At 44.6% G+C, this 21,702-nt stretch overlaps 1 protein-coding gene across 1 annotated transcript in view; it reads left to right on the top strand.

Annotated features, from left to right (window-relative positions):
• Positions 1–21,702, top strand: part of LOC121550642 (protein KIBRA-like) — a 43,015-nt gene that overhangs the window by 5,825 nt on the left and 15,488 nt on the right. Inside the window, exons 2-11 of the mRNA XM_045210767.1 lie at positions 1,295–1,404; positions 1,598–1,801; positions 2,296–2,372; positions 4,534–4,613; positions 6,175–6,304; positions 7,639–7,788; positions 8,060–8,130; positions 12,367–12,609; positions 14,097–14,186; positions 19,569–20,176. Of these exons, the coding sequence (XP_045066702.1) occupies positions 1,295–1,404; positions 1,598–1,801; positions 2,296–2,372; positions 4,534–4,613; positions 6,175–6,304; positions 7,639–7,788; positions 8,060–8,130; positions 12,367–12,609; positions 14,097–14,186; positions 19,569–20,176 (1,763 nt within the window). The remainder of the gene's footprint in view (positions 1–1,294; positions 1,405–1,597; positions 1,802–2,295; positions 2,373–4,533; positions 4,614–6,174; positions 6,305–7,638; positions 7,789–8,059; positions 8,131–12,366; positions 12,610–14,096; positions 14,187–19,568; positions 20,177–21,702) is intronic.

The following is a 21,702-nucleotide window of genomic DNA, read 5'->3' as shown; positions in this document are numbered from 1 at the left end:
TTGAGCAGTCAACGCCAGGAGGAAAAGTAGAGTAGAAGCAGTTCGGAGATGAAGCTGAGGGGGGCACATCAGGAGGTTTCAGACTGGTCCAGAGCCTTTCATCAGGGCACCGTGGCCCTTGCCGTTTCTGAAGCAGCGCTTCTCAGTAGTAATCTCTGAAGTCAGACTTCCCCACTACCGATGTGTAGCACCCACCTGGGTAAAGCCACGACAGCTGCGAAGGCACCAGAAAAGCACACTGCAAGTCTGTCCAGAATAGTCCACATTGACGCTAACCACTGGAGAAAACGGCTCAAAACTTCAACAACTTCAACGAGCCTGCCAACTCCAAACACCATCCCCTTACTTTGAGTCAAAACATAGCTAGCTTGTTTGATAGCAAGTTAGCTAGCTAAGCTTCTTGATGACAGTGAAGCATTAGTTAGGCGAAACCAACTAATGCTTGTATTTGTAAGCAACTCACACATACTGCCCATACAGTAGGTCTAGTAGTTTATGGGTTTACATAGATTCAACAGAAACAGAATCTTGAAAAAACTCTATCCTCCAGGGAAGTGCTTTCCTAAGGGTGGGTCATGCCTGGTATTTCCTGGATCACACAGCTTATGGAAAAGGCTGGAAAGAAACAGGATTTGTTTTATCATGCGGTTCACAAAATACAATTATAGAAGCCTTAGGGGGGATCACTCACGCACTACCCAAATGAGTTATTGAAGACTCATCACTGTCTGAAGAGGTTAAGAGATGTCTAGCCTGGTGTCCACTCCAGACAGACTGGAAGACGTCTTGCATGCCAATGCACAGCCAGTGAGTGCCTCATGCTAAGCTCTGGGCCTATTTAAAGCCCTCTGATTGGCCTAGTGAGACAGCGAGTCCGTGCTATTCGGAGGGTAATGATGAGTTCGGCCTTCAGCTCCGAGTGATTAGGGAACTGGATTTGCAGGGGTGAGAGGACAGCGACAGTGGAATGAATCAAATAATGGGATAATGCGCACACTGTCGCTCAAAGGACCCGGCACCAGCTGCCAGCTTTTTGGGAATTTGTGTTTTTTCTCCACAAGCCTTTTCCTCTGAGAGATACATTTAGAACAGGCCTTTTTCATTATTCATAAAGTGAAAAAGGAACCCGTTCAGTTTCACTCTGAGCAAAAGTCTCTGTGACAACCAAATGATCTGTCTTTGCATGGACCCTGGATGGCCCACTATCTTGTCATGGTCAACCTGATTTACTCTTGCTGTGACACTGCTAATTCTTACCATCAGTTGACTGTTGTTTCGTGTGTGTGATTTTCAGGCAGACTAAACCTCTGACTTTTGCTGACTGCATTGGAGATGAACTGCCAGTGGGTTGGGAGGAGGCCTACGACCCCAATGTCGGGGCCTACTATGTGGACCATAACACAAGTGAGTCCAATTCTCCATAACGTTAACTTCCGGCACCAATATTCATCACACATTTGTGAAGAAACACATGGTCAAATCAAGATCCAAAATTATTTCAACATTTCTTCTCTCGTTCTTTCTTGTTTCTTATGTTCTGTCTCCCTTTCCTCTCCCCTTGATCTCTCTCTTTCCTCATCCCCCTCTCCCCCATCAGAGAGCACTCAGCTGGAGGACCCGCGGGCCCAGTGGCAGCGGGAGCAGGAGGTCATGCTGCGGGAGTACCTGGACGTGGCCAAGGACTCGCTGAGCGCCCAGAAAGAGATCTACCAGGTGAAGGAGCAGCGGCTTCGCCTGGCCCAGCAGGAGTACCGCCAGCTCAACGACGCCTGGAGGGACAAGTCCACCTCTCAGACCAGCTGTAAGGACCAGCCGGGAAGGAGGGGGGGGTGGCAGAAGGAACAGGTGTGCAGGTAGCCAGGGTGATGAGGGTCAAAATGGGGCAGAGAAGCCAGGAAGCTTGAAGGGCTGTACGTAAACGGGGGGCAAGGAACCAAAGAGACTAGGCGGCAAAGGAGGAGAGAACTAGAATGATTGGTAATCTTTTATTATTCTTCTGAGTGATGCAACACTTTTGACACCTCTGTTGGGGAGGTGCACATCAATTTGATCACAGGATTACAGCACATCATAGTTCACTCAAGTTGTCAGTTATTAAACTTTTTGGGGAAGTAAAGCTACTCCCTACTAATTTAACTTGACTTCATTCCTAAGAGGAATCCTCTGCCGTTGCTCAGACTTGAAGTGGTGATTTACAGTAGTTTGATAACACACAGGGGATTGATGAGAAGGGCCTTGAAGTTGAATAGCGCGATGTAGATGATTAGATAACACCCTGGCTCTTATCTCCCACAGTGAATTCCAGATCGTCCTCCAGCAGTAAATATGACCCAGAAATCCTCAAAGCCGAGATAGTCACTTCCAAAAGTAGGGTAAGAAACCTCTATTTTTTACACCATCTCCGTACTCCATCTATGGCCTGCATTACTTGTGTTCAGTAATCATTAGGAATGGATGTGTATACCCATATGTGTCCTTAAGTCTCCTGTTTTGGCTTAATTCTCATCCCTAAGATTTGCAGACATTAGTGCATAAAAAAGGCTTAGTCCAATGGACTGTTGCTAAGTGACTGAGTGTCCAACTCTCTTTCTCATTGTAAAGGAGGAATGTGTGTAAGTGACATCTTTGTCTGAGACCTGCACCCAGGGCTGGGTCCCAAATTGCACCTCATTCCCTATATAGTGTTCTACATAGGGTGCCATTTGGGACAAATCCCAGAGCTGCCGGTTGGTGTTGTGCAACAGTAACACATTCTGTTGGATTATTTGTGGATGTTTCCCCCCTCTTTACTTCACATTTCATTAAAAAAACAATAAGCAAATGTTTTGCTTTAATAATATGTAATCATATTTGCGATCAGGCAATAGTGAGTTACACTACCGGTCAAAAGTTTTAGAACACCTACTCATTCAAGAGTTATTTTCTTTATTTTTACTATTTTCTACATTGTAGAATAATAGTGAAGACATCAAAACTATGAAATAACACATATGGAAACATGTAGTAACCAAAAAAGTGTTAAACAAATCAAAATATATTTGAGATTCTTCAAATAGCCACCCTTTGCCTTGATGACAGCTTTGCACACTCTTGGCATTCTCTCAGCCAGCTTCACCTGGAATGCTTTTCCAACAGTCTTGAAGGTGTTCCCACATATGCTGAGCACTTGTTGGCTGCTTTTCCTTCACTCTGCGGTCCGACTCATCCCAAACCATCTCAATTTAGTTGAGGTCGGGTGATTGTGGAGGCCAGGTCATCTGATGCAGCACTCCATCACTCTCCTTGGTAAAATAGCCCTTACACAGCCTGGAGGTGTGTTGGGTCATTGTCCTGTTGAAAAACAAATGATAGTCCCACTAAGCCCAAACCAGATGGGATGGCGTATCGCTGCAGAGTGCTGTGGTAGCCATGCTGGTTAAGTGTGCCTTGAATTCTAAATAAATCACAGACAGTGTCACCAGCAAAGCACCCCCACACCATAACACCACCTCCTCCATGCTTTACGGTGGGAAGTACACATGCGGAGATCATCCGTTCACCCACACCGCGTCTCACAAAGACACGGCGGTTGGAACCAAAAAATCTCAAATTTGGACTCCAGACCAAAGGAGAAATTTCCAGGGGCCTAATGTCCATTGCTCGTGTTTCTTGGCCCAAGCAAGTCTCTTCTTCTTATTGGTGTCCTTTAGTAGTGGTTTCTTTGCAGCAATTCGACCATGATGGCCTGATTCACACAGTCTCCTCTGAACAGTTGATGTTGATGTGTCTGTTACTTGAACTCTGTGAAGCATTTATTTGGGCTGGTAACTCAAATGGACTTATCCTCTGCAGCAGAGGTAACTCTGGGTCTTCCATTCCTGTGGCGATCCTCATGAGAGCCAGTTTCATCATAGCGCTTGATGGTTTTTGCGACTGCACTTAAAGAAACTTTAAAAGTTCTTGAAATGTTCTGTATTGACTGACCTTCATGTCTTAAAGTAATGATAGACTGTTGTTTCTCTTTGCTTATTTGAGCTGTTCTTGCCATAATCTGGACTTGGTCTTTTACCAAAAGGGCTATCTTCTGTATACCCCACTACCTTGTCACAACACAACTGATTGGCTCAAATGCATTAAGCAGGAAATAAATTCCACAAATTAACTTTTAACATGGCACACCAGTTAATTGAAATGCATTCCAGATGACTACCTCATGAAGCTGGTTGATAGAATGCCAATAGTGTGCAAAGCTGTCATCAAGGCAAAGGGTGATTCCATATGTGTTATTTAATAGTTTTGATGTCTTCACTATTATTCTACAATGTAGAAAATAGTCAAAATAATGAAAGACCCTTGAATGAGTAGGTGTTCTAAAACTTTTGACTGGTACTGCATGTCCAAATTATTTTTCTGCACGAAACAAACACAATCGGTTCTACTTGGATCAGCTGTTCCCAAATATAGCCGGATAATCATATCTTCCGTAATCAATAGTATTACAACTGGGGAATTTTAATTTCAGTGAAATAACTCTTCCTGTGTGTTTTCTCTCAGGTGAATAAGCTGAAGAGGGACCTAGCCTGCATGAAACAGGAGTTGCAGCACAAAGAGCAGGGTTTTGAAACGCTGAAAGAGTAAGTGCAACCCGACCTCGTTACACAATCACAATTACACTTACTAGTAGTAATATGCTTCTGCTTTTTTCGATACCGCCGTAAAAAAGATTCCCATTGTCAACACATCAACACACTCGAGGCCCTCATCTCTCACTATAGTCGAAAAGGCAGCTCGCTGACATTCACTTACTGACAGTGAATTTGATGATGACCTTCAAAATGGTCAAATATCACTATTTTTGTCTGTGATACACATTTCTCTTTGAGTGCCTGGAGTGCCGCCTCTTGAATCTGTGTTGTGGAAAAAGACAGATGGGCCCTGGCTCAGTTCAGTGAGTTTTTTTTTATTTTTTTTTACGAATAACAAGCTACATAGTTGTTCGACTAGATTCCAACCGTTCTTCCGTGACCTTCATTTTGCTATCAAATTTCAAACCTTCATTTGCTATCAAACATTTACCAACAATCATGAAACCGTACTAATAATCGAACACAGCAACATCCTCTGTCTGTCCTAAGCTCTCCATTCCCAGAGAAAATACTTCAGGGTCTTTATAACAAAAGACCGAACTAGAAGGAGAGTATCTATTCTAACGGCATCCATTTATACTGAGGTGGAAAAGGCTTGGATATGCTTCACTTGTTCTAGTTCTCCTTGGCCTGCAGTGGAGGAGTGTTGCCCCCTCCCTCCTTTCCTCCCTCCCTCCCTCCCTCCTTTGCTCTCTGAAGAATGTGGAAAGACCTGTTATTCCACTGCATGCATGACTTGTTGATGACTGACTTTACATATTTGATGCTGCTGCCACGGACGGTCTCTCTCTGTGTAGCTGACTGTCTGGGCTTCAGGCTCTTTCCTCTCTCGACACCTGTGGCCCCTAAAATCCAGTTTGGTTCCCATCCTGGATCCTTAGTTTTGTTATTGTTCACCCCTGTCTAGATTAGATCTGGATGGTTTAAAAGTGTCACTGTAGTATTATCGTAGTGAAAATGAAACATGTTTTTTTTAAACAACATACATCTTTAACAAACACCAAACTAAAGATTAATAATCTGAGAGCAAAAATGTACGTCTGATAGTGCTATCTATGTAGTATTTAGCCCTAATCACTGATTCACAGTTTCATAACCTATATCACTGTCTGATCTGTTTCCAACATCTCTCTTTCACTCTTTCTCCCTCACTTTCTCTCCCTCTCCCACCTTATCCCTCTCCCACCTTATCCCTCTCCCACCTTATCCCTCTCCCACCTTATCCCTCTCCCACCTTATCCCTCTCCCACCTTATCCCTCTCCCACCTTATCCCTCTCCCACCTTATCCCCCTCCCACCTTATCCCCCTCCCACCTTATCCCTCTCCCACTTATCTCTCCCACCTTATCCCCTCTCCCACCTTATCCCCCTCCCACCTTATCCCTCTCCCACCTTATCCCCCTCCCACCTTATCCCCCTCCCACCTTATCCCCCTCCCACCTTATCCCCTCTCCCACCTTATCCCTCTCCCACCTTATCCCTCTCCCACCTTATCCCTCTCCCACCTTATCCCTCTCTCACCTTCTCCCTCTTCCTCCCCTCCCTCCAGGATCGACCACAAGGTGTCCAGCGCGCCGTACGGCTTCAAGCTCCACGAGGCGCAGGCCATCCTGAACGAGGTCAAGTCCATCAGGGACGCCATCAGCTCCGGGGAGAAGGAGAAACAGGAGCTCATGCAGGTAAGCGGGAGAGGGTGGTGGAGGGGTGGAATGGGATGGGGGTCAGGTGTTGTTGTAGTGCTATGGGTAGATGACAGCCTGTCAGCTTCACATGAGACGATCAGGGGATGCGGGAGTGAGGGGGGGAAAGGGTGGCTGTTTTGGTCTGGGCCGACTGTCAGGGAAAGGCAGGAGAGAGGGAAGGAGGGAAAGGAGCAGAGAGGGAGGGAGATGGTAAGAGATGGGCTGATGGTCAGGCAGGGGAAGAGAGAGCGAAGAAGAAAGGGAAAGAGGAAAGGAAGGTGGTAGACAGGCACTGCAGAGTCGTCTCGGTCTCGTGTTCCTCTTCGTCTCACACGGCACAGTGTTTTCTCTCTGCTGGTGCGTCTCCCTCGCTACCTCTGTCCCCTGCAACCACTCCGTCTCCCTTCTCCTGTCCCAGCGCCTCTGGGCTGAGTAGCAGACAGACAGACAAGACAGCACGGTACTGCAGACTCATGCATATTCCTGCCATGACATTGCTGCTCAATCAATGATTCATCAGCAGGCTAAGTCTTTTAGAAGCTGAGACGGAGGAGGGGTTGGTAGTCGCCTACCTTCTTCAGGCTTCCTCTGCTCTGACTGAGGGATTGGGACACACACGTGCGCTCATGCACGCACACATGCACACACGCACGCACATCAAAAGTGCCCCAGTTTCAATCTTGGTGGCAGCAGCAGTAGAAAACAACAAACACTGTGTTTTTGTTAGTAGGGGCTGGGTTGTGTTTAATAATGCAGAGCCTCCCTCTCTCTCTCTCTCTCTCTCTCTCTCTCTCTCTCTCTCTCTCTACCGGGCTGCCTCCCCTCCCCAGCCTTCTGCAGCTGACAGTTCAGTTGTATGTGTGTGGGATTTGTAGTGTCTGTCTGACTGCAGTGTATGAAGCCTGTCCTACTCCATCAGCATTGTGTCCAGCGAGAGCCTCGGTTGCCAGTCTTCTCTTTGCTGTTTTTACTTGAATTGTGTACTTCAATATTAAAGATAAGGTTAATTCCACTCTGGGCTTCAGTGCTGAGCCATGTATATTTATCAACAACCTTGAAGATCAGGACTGATTTTATCACTGACTGCACTGATTTTATCATTGATTTAAGTAGGTTACCATGTTTGTCCACTGTTGCAAAAACACATCTTTATGCAATGTACTGGACTCCTCTATCTATATGAACACGACTATGGTCTGTGTTATAGATTTAAACCATAGGACAGGAGCTTTGTGAATGCAAGACACACAGCAAAATATATTTAAAAAATACTATCCGTGACTCCTCTCTGATTTGTCAAGCCTGTATGTGTCTGTCTCCTCTCCCTGTAGAAACTAGCGGTGCTTAAGGATGGCTTCCAGCTGGACTCAGTGGGTTCTCAGTCTGACCTGTGGGGCAGCAGCCCCTCCCTAGCCAACTCTGAGCTGTCCATCCCTCGCCTCTACTCCGACACCAGCTCCCAGACAGACATACCTGCTGAGGTGAGAGGGGGTTGTGTTCAGTTGGCACCAAATGGAAGAAAATTGACTGAAATTGGGAGGCACTACCTGGACTTGTCCAATAAGAAACACTTGTTTTTGTTTTCTGTTTTAAAATGTTTTGCTTTGGTGTGCCCTAATGAGCAGGACCCAGGTGTAACCTTTGGAAGCGTGCCATGGAATGATACACAGATACTGGTTGCATCACTAATTGATCAGAATGTAGCTTTGTCACACCACGCCTTCATTTCTGTTATTCTTTTGTTTGATCCAGTTTGGGACCAACACCAACAAGTTGGCAGAGAAGGTTCGACTGAGCCTGAAGTATGAAGAAGCAAAAAGAAGGTAACTTGTGTAACCCAGATCAGGGGTTTTCAAACTTTTCTTGACCAGGCCAACCGGCGACCCAGGGAACCCCATCATATGTTAGCACATAAAAAAATAAAAATAAACATTTTGTCTTCTCATCAGGTGAATGATATTTGCAAGTAGAAGTAATTAACATTTTAAAATGAATAGAATTGGTAGACAGTTTCATTGTTTTGACTGCCCCACAGTTCATTGGAAGAGGAAGTGTAAACTCTAATAATAGTCTATTAGCTAGAAAGGGACACTACATGACCAAAAGTATGTGGACAACTGCTCGTCGAACATCTCATTCCAAAATCATGGGTATTAATATGGAGTTGGTCCCCCCTTTTGCTGCTATAACAGCCTCCACTCTTCTGGGAAGGCTTTCCACTAGATGTTGGAACATTGCTGTGGGGACTTGCTTCCTTTCAGCCACAAGCATTAGTGAGGTCGGGCACTGATGTTGGGCAATTAGGCCTGGCTCGCAGTCGCCGTTCCAATTCATCCCAAAGGTGTTCGATGGGGTTGAGGTCAGGACTCTGTGCAGGCCAGTCATTCCACACCGATCTCGACAAACCATTTCTGTATGGACCTCGCTTTGTGCACGGGGGCATTGTCATGCTGAAACAGGAAAAGGCCTTCCCCAAACTGTTGTCACAAAGTTGGAAGCACAGAATCATCTAGAATGTCATTGTATGCTGTAGTGTTAAGATTTCCCTTCACTGGAACTAAGGGGCCTAGCCCGAAGCATGAAAAACCGCCCCAGACCATTATTCCTCCTCCACCAAACTTTACAGTTGGCACTATGCATTGGGGCAGGTAGCGTTCTCCTGGCATCCACCATACCCAGATTCGCCCGTCGTACTGCCAGATGTTTAAGCGTGATTCATCACTACAGAGAATGTGTTTCCACTGCTCCAGAGTCCAATGGCGGCGAGCTTTACACCACTCCAGTCGATGCTTGGCATTGCGCATGGTGATTTTAGGCTTGTGTGCGGCCGCTCGGCCATGGAAACCCATTTCATTAAGCTCCCGACGTATAGTTATTGTGCTGACGTTGCTACCAGAGGCAATTTGGAACTCGGTAGTGAGTGTTGCAACCGAGTACAGATTATTTTTACGCGCTTCAGCACCCGCCTGTCCCGTTCTGTGAGCTTGTGTGGCCTACCACTTCGCGGCTGAACCGTTGTTGCGCCTATACTTTTTCACTTCACAATAACAGCACTTACAGTTGACTGGGGCAGCTCTAGCAGGGCAGAAATTTGACGAACTGACTTGTTGGAAAGGTGGCATCCTATGACCGTGCCACGTTGAAAGTCACTGAGCTCTTTAGTAAGGCCATTCTACTGCCAATGTTTGTCAATGGAGATTGTGTGGCTGTGTGCTCATTGTTAGTGCTCATGAGAGCCCTGACATTCAGAGTTTGAGCGGAATAGGATCACCTGTTGCGCAGTGAGAGCCAGCTCCTCATAGCTGGTTGATGCATGGAATGAAATGTGTTCCTATAAGCCCATGTTGCGCAACATTTCCATAGGATATGCAATTGCGTGGGAAAACAGACTTTTGATGGCCTCTATTAAAAAGAGGAAGATCCCATTAACTTTCTATAGGCTAGGTCTACTATATTTATTCATCAACTTTCCTAATATTAAGTACATTGCTTCGCTTTACAACCGGAGTAGCCTACCAGGCTGGCATGAAAATGAACTGAGGAAGAGCGTACACCATTCCCTATTCAAGAGCATACGGATGAAGTCATTTTACCCCGCCCCTGTTCCGACAGGTGCATGATAATGGCCCATTTCTAAATCAAAACTAATTTCACACATAATATTTAGTACATGTAAAGACCAGATTAAATTGAGAATAGTCTGATGGGTGAGAATGTTATCACATGTGAATGATGCAGTCTAAGGCAAGAAAGAGCGTATACATTTTTTTGGTGCTACTTTTTCCCATATGGTTCGTATCACAACTAAAATGGCCAAATCACTCCAAGCGTAGCATATAGGCCTAGGATGCCTGGAACAGGGTTGGAGAGCCCATGGCCTACAGAGCCTAGTGAAACGTTCTTATAAGCCCAGTAATTGCGCAGTCGCGTGTGAAAACAGAGTTTTGACAGGCCACTATTTAAAAGAGGATGCCAGCTTTATTGTGCTGCTATTGCTCAATTCTTAAAATTAAGCACATTAATCCGCTTTACAACCGGTGTAGCCTACCTAGCATATTAAAAACGTAACCTTGGGAAGCGCTTCCTCCAATGCAATTCTATGCATTTTGCCATGGATAATGCTGTGTTCCTCTGCTCAAACATAATAACAAAATCAATGGACATGTGCCCTGAATGCCCGGTATTTGGAATGTAATTCTCCTTGACTTTCTAGCTTTTATTTGATTGTTAGTTCTCAAAGATGGTATAAAAACGCATGTCAAAAATGTAATAAATTGATTTGCATTTTAATGAGGGAAATAAGTATTTGACCCCCTCTCAATCAGAAAGATTTCTGGCTCCCAGGTGTCTTTTATACAGGTAACGAGCTGAGATTAGGAGCACACTCTTAAAGGGAGTGCTCCTAATCTCAGCTTGTTACCTGTATAAAAGACACCTGTCCACAGAAGCAATCAATCAATCAGATTCCAAACTCTCCACCATGGCCAAGACCAAAGAGCTCTCCAAGGATGTTAGGGACAAGATTGTAGACCTACACAAGGCTGGAATGGGCTACAAGACCATCGCCAAGCAGCTTGGTAAGAAGGTGACAACAGTTGGTGCGATTATTTGCAAATGGAAGAAACACAAAAGAACTGTCAATCTCCCTCGGCCTGGGGCTCCATGCAAGATCTCACCTCGTGGAGTTGCAATGATCATGAGAACGGTGAGGAATCCCTCAGCCAGGGCATTGAAAATGGGTCGTGGATGGGTATTCCAGCATGACAATGACCCAAAACACACGGCCAAGGCAACAAAGGAGTGGCTCAAGAAGAAGCACATTAAGGTCCTGGAGTGGCCTAGCCAGTCTCCAGACCTTAATCCCATAGAAAATCTGTGGAGGGAGCTGAAGGTTCGAGTTGCCAAACGTCAGGCTTGAAACCTTAATGACTTGGAGAAGATCTGCAAAGAGGAGTGGGACAAAATCCCTCCTTAGATGTGTGCAAACCTAGTGGCCAACTACAAGAAACGTCTGACCTCTGTGATTGCGTGGTCCTCTGTAGCTCAGCTGGTAGAGCACGGCGCTTGTAACGCCAAGGTAGTGGGTTCGATCCCCGGGACCACCCATACACAAAAATGTATGCACGCATGACTGTAAGTCGCTTTGGATAAAAGCGTCTGCTAAATGGCATATTATTATTATTATTATTATTATTGCCAACAAGGGTTTGGCACCAAGTACTAAGTCATGTTTTGCAGAGGGGTCAAATACTTATTTCCCTCATTAAAATGCAAATCAATTTATAACATTTTTGACATGCGTTTTTGTGTTATTCTGTCTCTCATTGTTCAAATAAACCTACCATTAAAATTATAGACTGATCATGTCTTTGTCAGTGGGCAAATGTACAAAATCAGCAGGGGATCAAATAATTTTTTCCCTCACTGTAGATAGTTAGTTCAATATCTTTTTGGCATGCTTTCTATCTGGTTCTAGTCATTTTAAGTTGACACTGAAACAGTTTTTCTATATTGAAACAGATGGCCCGCCTAAGAATTTTCTATACATAAAACCCCCCATTTAATTAGCTCCGATGACTGGCAATGAAGCCATTTATCTACTTCCCCAGAGTCGGATGAACAGGAACAGCTAGCCTGCTAACTGTTCATGTAGACTTCGTCATTGCGCTAACGCTAGTTAGCATTGGCTGGTGAAACTACCTCTTACTTCCTTCATACTGGACACGGAGACATTAAAATGGTATCCATTATGGTATTCTGTTGCAGCAGCTATATTTATAAAATAACTATTTTTCACATAAAAACAACCTTTAAAATAGTATTCCCAAAAAAGAAAACCCCTGACCCAGATTACTCATTCCCAACACAACCCATCATCAAGTTTCAGTCTAGTGACTTTATAACTTGCTATGAGCATTCATGAGCCCTTATAATGACTTATATAACATATTGAAAGCCATATTATATCTCTTCTAAACCTTCTCTCCTTCACACAATTAAATACAACATAAAATAACATGAATTATATGATATCTATGCTCTCCTCCCTCCACCCCCAGGATTGCCACCATCGAGGTGCAGATAGCCAAACTGGACAGTGAGGCTTGGCCGGGGCTTCTAGACCCAGAGCGCGACCGCCTGATCCTCATCAATGAGAAGGAGGAGCTACTCAAGGAGCTGCAGTACATCAAGCCCTGCAAGAGAGCGCCCAATGACCAGCAGAAGATTGAGACGGAGAAGAAGATGCTTGAGAGAGACCTGCAGGCTGCCAGGGACAACCAGAGCAAGGCCCTGACTGAGAGGTGAGCAGGGGAGGTGATGGGAGTGATGTGCCCTCTTTCGTTTATCTCCAACTAAGTAATGGTGGGGGAAACATGGGTCAGCCTACGGCTCACAGACATATTGAGGGATGGCCATCACTCCATCCCTGGGTAAGGTCACGGTCAGGGAAGGAGGGATAACAGAGGGGGACTAGAGCTGCACACCAGGAAAGCATCATGGTCACATACAATGATACAGGAGATTTAAATTAAAGTAATCCACTCTTCTGTCTTCGCAGGAAACTTTTATTGCCACTTTTTGGCGTTAGTTATATTTCCTTTAGTCAGCACCTCACCAAAAGAGTGCATTTTTTATTCATTTATACATCACATTTCAAAGCTAGCCAGACAACGGGTCGGCGCGTCTGATGTGTGAAGGAGAGAGGGGGCCATTGGAATCCCACTGGAACTAGGCTGCAGTATACTCACAGATGGGGAATAGATAGGTAGTGAAAAGACATTGTGCAAGTGCCTCAGGTGCAGCACCTGATATGACTGTTACATAAACACAAAAGGTCTACTCCCTGATGTGGACCTGGTGATGGACTGGGCCCGTGGCTCTGTAACAAATAGAAACTAGACTGAACACTAGCTTTGGAAAACAGACCGACGTCTCCAACTGGGTTCAAGAAAACACTGTCAAACAGGTTGAAAAGCATCAACACTGTGCTCTCTATGTTAACCTAACATTGTGTATGTTGACCCTGTAAGAGTTACTCCCAGACACACAACACACCTGTGCACCTTTTGTTGTGTTGGATGCTTCGATCCGCATAACCTTTTTTCATGACATTCATGGCTCATGGTTGTAATTGGATCACAGACTGTAGACGTGGATAGTGTATGTACTGTAGTGTAGAACCCCTTCCCCCTACCCCTAGCCTTTTACCCGTCACTGGCCCTCTGTAAGGTGCATTTTTACCCTTTAGTGATTGGACACCTGCACTGGATCAGGTAACCAAGGGGACTACAACAATTGGGCCTTGTGGCTGCGGCACACTCTCTCGTATTCCTCTCTCTCTCTCTCTCTCTCACACACACACACATTCCCTTCTCTCTCTCTCTCTCTCTCTCTCATATTCATATTCCCCCTCTAGCCTTCCTAAACAGCTACCTTGTTCTCTGTGCTCAATACTGTAACTGCATTGAGTTCCCTCTCTGCTTTCTCCCTTCCTGTAACCTGAGCGTCACAAACCGGGGATGTAGGTTGGACACAAAAGATGCCTTTTTCTAACTGCTGGTTCTGTAACCGCGGCCTGGAAGATGATCAAAAGACTCAGTTACGATGTTATGGCCTGTTTCCATTAAAGCCTCATCACACTGACACACTCCCCCAATAAATAAAGAACTGGATAATAAGATGTATTTTATGAGACAGAAGTGTCTGTCTTTTGTTCTTATAACTGTGTCTATAATGCTGTATATCTTTTCAATCAGGCTGTGACCTAACATGTTTTGTTTTCTATCAGATTGAGATTGCACTGTAAGAGAAACAAGCTGGTGAGAGAGCTGGAGGAGATGGTTCGCCTGGCCTCATCACTACACACTCAGCTCAAGAGGTACACACACTCACCCGTCTATACAACACATTCAGCTACTGTCTCCCAACACTACCACACTGTCAGTTCAGGAGGCACAATCACTTAAATGTATCTACTAAGCATTTAAACTCCTATTGCACAACTCAATGTGCACATTCAAAATGAAAACCGATTAAGACATCATTTTATTGTCTACATGGAGACATGGCAACCTTTTAACCATGGAGGTCTTGGTCAGGTGAGGTTACAGTCACCAAGGTGTAATGGTACACTACTACTGTACTCTCTGCTCTAAAGTTGTTCACTAATCACTACACACTTCTGAGCACAGTCTCTTCTCCTATCTAACCTCTCACATCTCAAAATGGGCTTAGTGCTTCTGAACATTCAACACTTTCATCCAACAAACCCATTTTCCCTCTGAGGCAACTGTAGAGTTGCAAGCTGTTTCATCAGGTATTTTAATAAACATCACAACCCGGCCTTGCCTGGTGCCCTAAGCCTACTCGCTACCCTTTGATGGGAAAGAGTGAAACTTTAATCCAAGGTCTACAGGGGAGCTGGGGAATGGTGAAGATCACATTCCCCTCATTCACCTGAAAGGATTTTATCTTTCATTTCTTGAACCCCGTAAATTCACGAGGTCTGTTCTAGACTACGGTATTTTATCTTCTGAGTGGCTTGTATGGTTCATTCAGTTCTATGAGGGAGTGTTGGTCTTAAAAGAGTATGAGGGAGGGATAGGACAAAGAGTATTTAAAATGTTCTCTAAAAGCTCAAGATGAAAGGTGCCTCAGAGGGTAGCTCTCCTGTTATCTTCAACCGCTAGTGGTTCCTCCTCACTTCAGTCACATAGTCTTGTCAATTTGAATTTAAGCTCGCAAACACAAATTAGCAGTTCAGAAATGTGTTCACTGTGAAACTGAAGCTGTGTTTTATAAGATGATGCAAAGTCTCTGTAAGAGCCGTATACTGTATAGGGTGTTCACACATACAATTATTATTTAATTCAATGTTTATGAAAATATTAATTCAATAGAATTTCATCAGAAAAACAACATGTCTCTACCATATATAGTTCAAAAGTTACAGACTATTTACTCTGAGAATTTAGCGTGATTAGAGTGAATAGAATGTCATTATGGCTATGGCCAAAAAGTGGTCGCTGCTCAATAGAACTGTCAGTGCTCCATGGGCAGAACGGTGCTAACTTCAATCATCAACTGATAAGGTAGGTAGTGGCTGCAGGTTCGTGTGTGATAACATGGGCTTTTTCTAAATGAAATCACTCCCTGAAAAAAAATCTGTTCCAATTTTCATGATGGATTTCTGAGTCTCCCCCTTTTAAATTGCCATAGAAACGGCCCCTCTTAACATTGATTGACCGGGGTTAGAGGAATAGAGAGCCACAGATCTGTAGATGAAAATGACGAGGGTATCAAGTTCATTTTGATTGGTCCAAAGCGCTGAAACGCCTCCTAATGTTACCACCTCCCAACGCTGAAATATGGAAAAGATACCAAGAGCTGCGCGGTCTAAATTAGCAACGTTCACAACAAACTAACGTTCTTATTTAATCAACACTGTTAAGTACAAGCATATTAAGGTTGTAATATTGTAGAGAACAATCTAATGATTCATAGTATGTGATTCATAATGAAAACTAGGTTTAGACGTTAATTTAGTAGCACCCTCTTGAATTTACCCGTATTTCACTACATTCTAGAGCAGTGAAGGAACGCCCTATACTGTATTCAAGCTCTTTTAATAGGTAAACAGTGATAATCAAACAAGTACAGTGCTGTGAAAAAGTATTTGCCCCCTTTCTAATTTTTGCTACTTTTGCATATTTTTTTACACTGAATGTTAGCAGATTTTCAACCAAAACCTAATATTAGATAAAGGGAACCTGAGTGAACAAATAACACAACAATGACAGTTCATTTATTTCATAAACAAAGTTATGCAACACCCAATGCCCTTGTGTGAAAAAGTAATTGCCCCCTAACACTCAACTGGTTGTGCCACCTTTAGCTGCAATGACTGCAACCAAATGCTTAATGTAGTTGTTGATCAGTCTTTCACATCGCTGTGGAGGAATTTTGGCCCACTTCCATGCAGAACTACTTTAACTCAGTGACATTTGTGGGTTTTCGAGCATGCTCTGCTCGTTTCAAGTCCTGCCACAACATCTCAATTGGGATTAGGTCTGGACTTTCCAAAACTTCACAAAACTTCAGATTTGTTCTTTTTTTTTGTGCCATTTTCATGTAGACTTGATTGTGTGTTTTGGATCATTGTCTTTGCTGCATCACCCAGCTGTGCTTCAGCTTCAGCTCACAGACGGATGGCCTGACATTTTCCTGTATAATTATCTGATACAGAGCAGAATTCATGGTTCCTTCTATTAAGGCAAGTTGTCTGGGTCCTGAGGCAGCAAAGCATCCCCAAACCATCACATTGCTACCACCATGCTTGACCGTTGGTATGAGGTTCTTACTGTGGAATGCAGTGTTTGGTTTTAGCCAGGCATAATGGGACCCATGTCATCCAAAACGTTATACTTTTGACTCATCTGTCCTTGATGCTCATCCAGGTGCTTCCAGGTGCTTTTTGCCAAACTTGAGTCAGCTTTTTGGACGAGATGGGTCCCATTATGCCTGGCGAAAACCAAACACTGCGTTCCATAGTCAGACCCTCAAATCAACAGTCAAGCATGGTGGTGGTAGTGTGATGGTTTGGGGATGCTTTGCGGCCTCAGTATCTGGACGACTTGCCTTAATAGAAGGAACAGTTCATACTTGAAAACCCACAAATGTCGCTAAGCTAAAACAGTTCTGCATGCAAGACTGGGCCAAAATTCCTCCACAGCGATGTGAAAGACTGATCAACAACTACAGGAAGCATTTGGTTGCGGTCATTGTAGTTAAAGGTGGCACAACCAGTTATTGAGTGTAAGGGGGCAATTACTTTTTCACACAGGGGGATTGGGTGTTGCATAACTTTGTTAATTAAATAAATAAAATAAGTATACATTTTTGTTGTTATTTGTAAACTCAGATTCCCTTTATCTAATACAGTGCATTTGGAAAATATTCAGACCCCTTGACTTTTTCCACATTTTGTTACGTTACAGCCTTATTCTAAAATGGATGAAATTGTTTATTTTCATCATCAATCTACACACAATACCCCATAATGACAAAGCAAAAACAGGTTTTTGAAATTTGTGCAAAAGTATTACAAATAGAAAACAGAAATATGACATTTACATAAGTATTCAGACCCTTTACTCAGTATTTTGTTGAAGCACCTTTGGCAGGGATTACAGCCTTGAGTCTTCTTGGGTATGACTCTACAAGCTTGGCACACCTGTATTTGGGGAGTTTCTCCCATTCTTCTCTGCAGATCCTCTCAAGCTCTGTCAGGTTGGATGGGGAGCGTCACTGCACAGCTATTTTCAGGTCTCTCCAGGAGATGTTTAATCGGGTTCAAGTCCGGGCTCTGGCTGGGCCACTCAAGGACATTCAGAGACTTGTCCCGAAGCCACTCCTGCGTTGTCTTGGCTGTGTGCTTAGGGTTGTTGTCCTGTTGGAAGGTGAACCTTCGCCCCAGTCTGAGGTCCTGAGTGTTCTGGAGCAGGTTTTCATCAAAGATCTCTCTGTACTTTGCTCCGTTCATCTTTCCCTCGATCCTGACTAGTCTCCCAGTCCCTGCCGCTGAAAAACATCCCCCCCAGCATGATGCTGCCACCACCATGCTTCACCGTAGGGAGGATGCCAGGTTTCCTCCAGACGTGACGCTTGGAATTCAGGCCAAAGAGTTCAATCTTGGTTTCATTAGACCAGAGAATCTTGTTTCTCATGGTCTGAGAGTCCTTTAGGTGCCTTTTGGCAAGGTCCAAGCGGGCTGTCATGTGCCTTTTACTGAGGAGTGGCTTCTGTCTAGCTACTCTACCATAAAGGCCTTATTGGTGGAGTGCTGCAGAGATTGTTGTCCTTCTGGAAGGTTCTCCCATCTCCACAGAGGAACTCTGGAGCTCTTGGTCACCTCCCTGACCAAGGCCCTTCTCCCCCGATTGCTCAGTTTGGCCGGGCGGCCAGCACTAGGAAGAGTCTTGGTGGTTCCAAACTTCTTCCATTTCAAATTGATGGAAGCCACTGTGTTCTTGGGGACCTTCAATGCTGCAGAATGTTTTTGGTACCCTTCCCCAGATCTGTGCCTTGACACAATCCTGTATCGGAGCTCTATGGACAGTTCCTTCGACCTCATGGCTTAGTTTTTGATCGACATGCACTTTCAACTGTGGGACCTTATATAGACAGGTGTGTGCCTTTCCAAATCATGTCCAATCAATTGAATTTACCACAGGTGGACTCCAATCAAGTTGTAGAAACATCTGAAGGATGATCAATGGAAACAGGATGCATCTGAGCTCAATTTCGAGTGTCATAGCAAAGGGTCTGAATACTTATGTAAATAAGGTATTTCTGTTTTATTTTTAATACATTTGCAAACATTCTTAACTTGTTTTTGATTTGTCATTATGGGTTACTGTGTGGAGATTGATGAGGAAAAAAATGAATATAATCCATTTTAGAATAAGGCTGTAACGTAACAAAATGTGGAAAAAGTCAAGGGGTCTGAATACTTTCCGAATGCGCTGTATTAGGTTTAGGTTGAAGATCAGATAACATTCAGTATCAAAAATATGCAAAAATAAAGAAAATCAGAAAGGGGGCAAATACTTTTTCACGGCACAAACTGTAATAATAGCGATTCTCTCTCTCTGTGTCTGTCTCTGTGTTTTTGTTCTCCTATCATGCCTAATTCATCCTCTGTTTCTGGCTGATATACAGTACATCAAAGGGCTGAAATGCAGAGAAACTCCCCTGTGTCATTCCTTATGCGCTTGCCAAGCCATAATTAGGGTGTTTGCTGTAGAGCAGAAACTGCATTTGAAGTCACGGAGGGCTAAAAGAGGGGAGGAAAATAGGGTTTCCAGTGCCCACAAAGACAGGGGAATGGCTACGGAAGGCATAGGTCTGCCTGGAGTGTGCTCCTAGCGCTTCTAACACTGTGGTCTTCTCTCCCTCTCTTTATCTCTGTCGCTTGGTCCCTCGTTCGCTTTATCACCCATTCCCTCTGTTTTTCTCTCTCCCGCTCTCCTTTTCTTTCTGGCCCCAATTTTCTCTCTCTCTCTCTCCCTCCTCTCTGCCCTCTTTCTGTCTCATTATGTCCCTCCTTCCTTCTCCCCCTCCAATCCTCTCCTCTCTGCCTCTCTCTTTCTCCCCATCTACACCCATCCCCTCTCTCTTCTCTTCTCTATGCCTTCTTTCTGTCTCATTCTCTCTTCCCTCCTTATCCCCATCCAACCCTCTCTTCCCTCTCTCCCTACAGTCTGTCGGCCAGCACGCTGTCGTGTTCGTCAGGCAGCAGCCGTGGCTCGTTGACCTCCAGCCGGGGCTCTTTGGCCACCACATCCTCCCTGGGCTCCACCTCCTCCCTGAGCTTTACCGACATCTACCTGGAGCAGCCCGAGCTGGGAGACCTCGACTTCCAGAACAAACTGGAAACCCTACTGCAGGAGGGCGGCCCGGGGATCAGCTACCGGCCCTCCAGCTCCATCACCACCATCCACGAGCACGAGGTGGTCCCCGTAGTCGATGCCGGGACCTGGGGGGACACGGGGGGTGTTGTCGGCGGGGGAGCGGAGGCCGGCACCAGGCTACAGGCGCTGAGACTTTCAGAGACGCCGAGGTCCATGAGCTCGCTGTCGCCGAGGTCTTCGTTGTCGTCGCTCTCGCCACCCTGCTCGCCCCTGGTCACGGACTCCACATTCCTCTCAGGGGAGGGGTTTGCAGTGGGGGGGGGCCTGGGGGGGCTGGACGTGGAGCTGCATAGCAGGCTGACAGAGCTGGGGTTGGACAGGGAGGAGCAGCAGCACCGTGGAGGTGGAGGGGTGGAGATGGACACCAAGCAGGCCATGACTGGAGAGGTGCTTAAAGGTACAGTCACTGTCTATTATCTGACATTGGTACAGCATTGTCAGAAGAGTCATTGTATGAACTGCGACTGTGCAGTGGTGGAAAAAGTACCCAATTTTCATACTTGAGAAAAAGTAAAGATACCTTAATAGAAAATGACTCAAGTGAAAGTCACCCAGTAAAATACCACTTGAGTAAAAGTATTTGGATTTAAATATACTTAAGTATCAAAAGTAAAAGTATAAATAATTTCAAATTCCTTACGGCATCATTTACTATTTTTTATTTACGGATAGCCAGGGGCATGTTTCAACACTCAGACAGCATTTACAAACGAAGCATGTGTTTAGTGAGTCCCCCAGATAAGAGGCAGTAGGGATGACTAGGGATCTTCTCTTGATATGTGTGTGAATTAGACAAATTTCCTGTCCTGCTAAGCATATAAAATGTTATGAGTACTTTTGGTTGTCAGGGAAAATTTATGGAGTAAAAAGTACATACTTTTCTTTAGGAATGTAGTGAAGTAAGTTGTCAAAAATATAAATATTAAAGTAAAGTACAGATACCCCAAAAAACTACTTAAGTAGTACTTTCAAGTGTTTTTACTTGAGTACTTTACACCACCACTTGTGTTACTATGAGGTGGGGTGTAGTGGAGTATATAGTTATCTCCATTGTGATCCATAAAGAATGAATGTTTGAATTATTTAAATAATTTGCAACAGTTTGAGATCCACACAACACATTACAAATCAGAGCAATGGCAGTGTCAGCAACACATTAAGAAAAATATTAATGTGAATATATATACACACACACACACACACACACACACACACACACACAGTGAGGGAAAAAAGTATTTGATCCCCTGCTGATTTTGTACATTTGCCCACTGACAAAGAAATGATCAGTCTATAATTTTAATGGTAGGTTTATTTGAACAGTGAGAGACAGAATTTTAATAGGGGAAATAAGTATTTGACCCCCTCTCAATCAGAAAGATTTCTGGCTCCCAGGTGTCTTTTAACAGGTAACGAGCTGAGATTAGGAGCACACTCTTAAAAGGAGTGCTCCTAATCTCAGTTTGTTACCTGTATAAAAGACACCTGTCCACAGAAGCAATCAATCAATCAGATTCCAAACTCTCCACCATGGCCAAGACCAAAGAGCTCTCCAAGGATGTCAGGGACAAGATTGTAGACCTACACAAGGCTGGAATGGGCTACAAGACCATCGCCAAGCAGCTTGGTGAGAAGGTGACAACAGTTGGTGCGATTATTTGCAAATGGAAGAAACACAAAGGACTGTCAATCTCCCTCGGCCTGGGGCTCCATGCAAGATCTCACCTCGTGGAGTTGCAATGATCATGAGAACGGTGAGGAATCACCCCAGAAATACACGGGAGGATCTTGTCAATGATCTCAAGGCAGCTGGGACCATAGTCACCAAGAAAACAATTGGTAACACACTACGCCGTGAAGGACTGAAATCCTGCAGCGCCCGCAAGGTCCCCCTGCTCAAGAAAGCACATATACAGGGCCGTC

Source organism: Coregonus clupeaformis, chromosome 35, assembly GCF_020615455.1.
Source record: "Coregonus clupeaformis isolate EN_2021a chromosome 35, ASM2061545v1, whole genome shotgun sequence".
NCBI classification, from domain to species: Eukaryota; Metazoa; Chordata; class Actinopteri; order Salmoniformes; family Salmonidae; genus Coregonus; species Coregonus clupeaformis.
Note: the sequence above shows the minus strand (reverse complement) of the source record. Positions and strands in the feature narration are given on the sequence as shown.